This window comes from Stegastes partitus, unplaced genomic scaffold, assembly GCF_000690725.1.
Source record: "Stegastes partitus isolate 25-593 unplaced genomic scaffold, Stegastes_partitus-1.0.2 Scaffold616, whole genome shotgun sequence".
Lineage (NCBI taxonomy): Eukaryota > Metazoa > Chordata > Actinopteri > Pomacentridae > Stegastes > Stegastes partitus.
The window spans coordinates 374,684-380,149 of NW_007578347.1; the positions used below are offsets into that span (position 1 = coordinate 374,684).

Genomic DNA, 5,466 nt, shown 5'->3' on the forward strand with positions numbered 1-5,466 from the left:
TGTAGAAAGATGTTCCTTCATGCTGGATGTATCTCCAACAACTGGCTCCTCTGTTCTCTGGTTCTGATCCATGCTGCTTTTATTTATTGATCCAGTTGATTGGATTTTCCTCTCGGTCTCTCTGAGGAAACACTTCCTGCAGTTCAGCCTGAAACTTTCAGGATTTTTGCCTCCTGACTGGTTGCAGCTGATTCGAGATGAGAATTCATTTAACAAGATTTTCTGTGAATTTTATTTATATATTTTTTTGTAACGTTTTAAATTAGAGCTTCTAGAACAAATTGATATTGATCAGATTGTTGTTGTTTTTCCCGTCAGAACCACACGTCTAACGTCAAACTAAAGTAGAATCACATGATGCATTCAGGGACTGTTGGAAAGTTGATCATCCAGCAGGTTTTTTCTCTTTCTACAGTTTCTGACTCTGTTAATGGTACATTTTGCTGATTTAAATAGATTTAAATTAAAACATGCGTTTTTCAGCTCATGGCAGGTTTTTGACGTTCATTTCGTTTGTTTATTTGCATTTATGCAGACATTTGATGGAAACTCATTTTTTTGCAGATGAATCCACATGTAGTGCAGCCGTGTGGCTCCTTAGTGAGTCTCTAAAGATTTTAAGGACCTGTTTTGGTGTTTTTGTCTGATTTACGGACGGCATAGATCTAAGGTGTTTGACCTTTCTACTGCCACGGAAACCGTCGCCACAGGCTTACGCCGGCCGCCCGCTGTTTTCACAACAGCTCTCTGGTTCTGAGCGTCGGCCTGGAAAAAAAACATCCTGATCCAAATCCAGCAGGACTCGCTTCATGTTCTTATTAGAGATTCAGAGATAAACGAGGAAACACTGATGGATTGGATAAAACATAAAAACAACCAAATCTGGTAAAGTTCCCCTCAAACCTCCTCAGAACCTCCTGGTTCTGGACCTCCAGAAGCTTTATCTACTGACCAGAGTTCTACCTTCAGAGGTCCAGGTCCTTGAAGTCCACAGAGGAGGGTCCAGATTGATCACTTTAATGAACATCTTCAAGTCGTTTTCAAGTTTTGTTTGTCGTCAAATATGTGTTGACGTCATTTCTGACACGTGTTTGTCATTTAAACAACATGTGAGTGGACGTTTTAGTCAGTGTGTGCAGAATCTGAGTCATTTTGCAGTTTTTGTTCGTCATTTTAGACATTTTGAAGTCATTCTGGACCATTTTTTGAGACATAGTTGAAGTTATTTTAGCACTTTTGTCATTTTGGACAAATATTTAGTTTTTATTCTGGACATTTTTGTTTTTTAATTTTACATTTTCATTTAAACAACGTTTGATGACATAAAGATGCTCGAAAGTACTTTAAATGTGTCCAAAATGATTAGAAAAGTGTTACATTTTGGACTTGGAAGTCTGGAAATATTCACAATATGAAGGTAAAACTCTGCTTGCTTGAATAAAGTTCCTGTCGATACAGAACCAGATGGTTCTGAGGAGGTTAGAGGAGAACTTTATTCAAATTTGTTTGATTTTGTATGAAAGATTTCCCAAAATAAAGGCAAAAACACTTCATTTGGCTGCTTTTTACCTCTTCTGGCTCATTTCTGGATGTTTTTATGCGACATTTAAGAAGTCTGTGTCTGTTTCATCAGTAACTGAAGCTCTAAACGTGACCTGGTGGAAATAAAACACAAAGAAACTCTGAACGTTCATCATTAAGTGTTTAAATGAACCAACGTCAGCCGGACACGGAGAGGATTTGATGTCTGTGTCGTATGTAACTCCAGTCTGATGCATCAGTCTGGTTCATGAAGCTCTGATGATCTTTAATTTCCTGTTTTATACAAAGACTCATGAACGTCTCTTCCTCTCTGACTCTCTCCTCCCTCCACCCCTCGGCGTCCGTCCAGGGAGGAAGGCCAGTGCGTCGAGGGCATCATGGAGATCTTCGACATGCTTCTGGCCGCCACGTCTCGGTTCCGCGAGCTGAAGCTGCAGCGGGAGGAGTACGTCTGCCTGAAGGCCATGATCCTCCTCAACTCCAGTGAGTCCGGCCGGTCCGGTCCGGTCCGGTCCGGTCCGTCGGCCTGTTTTTGTGTCCGTTTTGTAACCAGATAAGTTTGTTGATATTTAGCGAAGCGACAATCTGGAGCTGCAGCGGCGCCTATCTGAGCCGGACGATTAAAACGCTGTCGTCAGGACAGAGGCTGCTTCTGAGTTTGGTCGTTTACTGATAATAAAAAGGCCTCACAGAAAAACAATCCAACATAAAGTCTTGTACGCTGTCAAACAAACCACCTCTAAGCATGACTTAGCTGTACTTTGTTAAACAGTTTGCTGCAGGTTTTTCCTCTTTTGTAAATTAGAGATAATTTGTAAATCACAAAAAAAGTATTAATTTGCACGATAACTGTTCAAAACAACACTTGACCATAAAATTACACTTTTTTTTCTACTAAATTTCTTTTTATCAGCTACAAATGTGTGTTTTACAGATATTTAAAGATGTTTTAAAGAAAAACGAAGTTAATTTAGGATTGAAAAAAACGATGAATTATTATTTGTTGCTCTTATTTTACAGATTAAAATACATTTTAAAAAATTAGATGCTTTTTTTTGTTTACTGTTATGTTACAGATGGTTTAATTGAAATAATAATATCTGATGAAATCCCAGAAAAACAAGTAGAAACTACAGGTTGGCTGTAGAAAAACAACAGTGTTTTATTTACATCCGTTAAAAATATCATCATTTTGCAGATATTTACTAAAACATTTTACATAAAACAGATTGAAAAATGTTTCATCATTTTTAACTGTTATTTCTTTATATATATATTTCTGATCATATAAAATAAAATTACATGCTGGCTGTAACATATAAATATAAATTTAAAAAAAAAAACTGTAAATGATGCCCACATAAAAAAAAATCTCTCTCTCTCTCTCTCTATATATATATATATATATTCTTTTTTAAGTGGTAATTTATTACAATAATTTATTTATTACTACTTAAATAAGCAAAAAAATTAATGAAATTATTCTATTTTATCGATTACTTTATTTTCAATCTTCGTTTTATAGTTGTTGTTGGGTTTTTGGGGTTTTTTAAAAAAATTTTAGAATCAGCTGTTGACAAAAGTTCAGGATTGTTCGGAAACAGATACAAAATTAAAGTAGTAAAATATGTAGAGACACTATTTTTCCTCCAGTGTTGGTCACATCTGTGATCTTGAAGTTTTGTGCCTCTTTGTGTCATTTTCACATAATTTTTTGTCTTTTTTTATGTGATTTCTGCATCTTTTCGTGCTATTTTTGTCTTTCTAACCGTGTCATGCTGCACAAAATGCATTTCTGAGTGGAGAAAAATGAGAACGTTGCAACAAAACGCCCAGAAACTGAAATAAATCTCATTATTTCAAGTGTTTTACGATGAGGAAGTGACTTATTTACGGTGTTTTCTGACCGGAGCTGAAAGACAAACTCACATTTCCTTTTAGTTTTCTGCTATTTCACTGTATTAAAGTTTACGGCGGTTTTAAGCTCCTTAAATCGTTAAAAGCGCCGCCGATCCTCCCACAGACGGACTTTACTGCCGTTCGTCTTCCCTCCTTTCATGCGTGTCCAGCGGTCGCCTCGTCCTCCCCTGCAGACTCCGGGCCGGTTTCGTTGGAGGTGAGCGACCTCTTGGGACGTCCTCGGCGGCTTTAATAAAGTTTCCTTCCCGAGCGGATCCTGTGCCAGGCTGGGCTGACTCGGCTCCAGCTGCAGCTGGAAACACAAACGGCAAGAGAACACGTTGTGCAACAAGTGAAAGCGAAAAGTCAGCGGAGGAAAAGAAAACGAGGAGGAAGTTTTGTCGGGGATTTATGGACAGATGGAGTCCTGATCCACAGCGTCTCTGGTGTTTCTGAGAGCAGCCAGATGGTTGGACATAAACTCATGAATGTCAGCGCTCGGTTCAAGTTGGCTTCGTCTTGATGGAAGAAACCTGCAGTCGCTCCGTCTACGGTTTCAAACGCGAGAAGGAAGGAAAATGTCAGAGAGCGTCAGTCAACCTTCTGATCTCTGTTTCTGGGCGTTTCTCTGCTGCTGTCGAGTTCTTCTTCACCATGGACTCATTTTTCAATTAAAAAACATGGAAGCAAAGCGAACAAGCAGAGAACTGAGAATGTCTCTAAGTGCCGTTTGACTCAGTGAGAATGTCAGAAATCATAAAAAAAGTTGAATTTCTTTCATTAGTTGTTTGACAAAAACGGAAACAACATTTTTCCAAGTTGTCCTCAGATTTTACCGGCACTAGGGAGAAAATGTCTCTTCATTTTGCAGATGTTTCCATATTTAAAGCCTCTACAACAAGGATCTCCGCCTCTGGTCCTCCTGAGCTCCTGTCCTTCAGGTTTTAGACGTAACTTCAACACCTGACTCACATTCATGGATCTCCAGCGGCTTGTCGTCAAGTTCTACACAAGTCTGTTAACGATCCATTAATGCGAGTCGGGTGTTGCAGTAACGTCGAAAACCTGCAGGACAGGAGCTCAGGAGGACTGGAGTTGGAGATCCCTGGTTTACAAACTGTTCCTCTCTGCTCTACCTCAGCTGCAGAAAGATGTTTCACTGTGCTGGATGTATCGTCCAACAACTTGACTCCAATCTATAATTGTCCAAAATGATTTGAAACGTGTCCAACGTGACATAAAATCACCTAAACTGACTCAAGAATCGTCCAAAATAACTTAATAATAATCCCTTTTTTCCGTTGATTCTAGTAAATTTCAATTCACGAAGCAAAATGTGGGAGAAATGTTTCTGGTTTTACACGACTTTTGGTAAAACCTGCTGGAACCTGACGTGTAATCGTGAACTGTCTGCTTCAGATCTGTGCACCAGCTCCCCTCAGACGGCCGAGGAGCTGGAAAGCCGGAAAAAGCTGCTGCGCCTGCTCGACTCGGTGATCGACGCTCTGGTCTGGGCCATTTCCAAGCTGGGCCTGTCGACCCAGCAGCAGACGCTCCGGCTCGGACACCTCACCATGCTGCTCTCCCACATCCGCCACGTCAGGTACCGATGAGAACTGATGGAAGGAACAGCTTCAGCTTCTGTCTTCGTCGTTAGTTCAGATTCATGTTGGGTTTGTGCAGAAACACTCAAACTGAAGCTATAGAAACTACTAGCTTTAGCTTTAGATACTATGAGCTTTAGACACGATTAGCATTAGCTTTAGACACTATTGGCGATAGACACTATTAGCTTTAGCTTTAGAAAATATCAGTTTTAGACTCTATTAGCCTTAGCTTTATACACTATTAGCTATAGAAACTATTAGCTTGAGCTTTAGACACTATTAGCTGTAGACACTATTAGCTTTAGCGTTAGACACTATTAGCTTTAGCGTTAGACACTATTAGCTATAGACCCTATTAGCTTTAGACACTATTAGCTATAGCATTAGACATTACTAGCTAGAGACACTATTAGCTTTA

The 5,466-nt window shown here is 39.5% G+C and overlaps 1 protein-coding gene across 1 annotated transcript in view; it reads left to right on the top strand.

Annotated features, from left to right (window-relative positions):
• The window catches only part of LOC103362926 (estrogen receptor beta-like), a 23,734-nt gene that overhangs the window by 12,791 nt on the left and 5,477 nt on the right, over nt 1–5,466 (top strand). The window contains exons 6-7 of the mRNA XM_008289461.1: nt 1,892–2,025; nt 4,861–5,044. Of these exons, the coding sequence (XP_008287683.1) occupies nt 1,892–2,025; nt 4,861–5,044 (318 nt within the window). The remainder of the gene's footprint in view (nt 1–1,891; nt 2,026–4,860; nt 5,045–5,466) is intronic.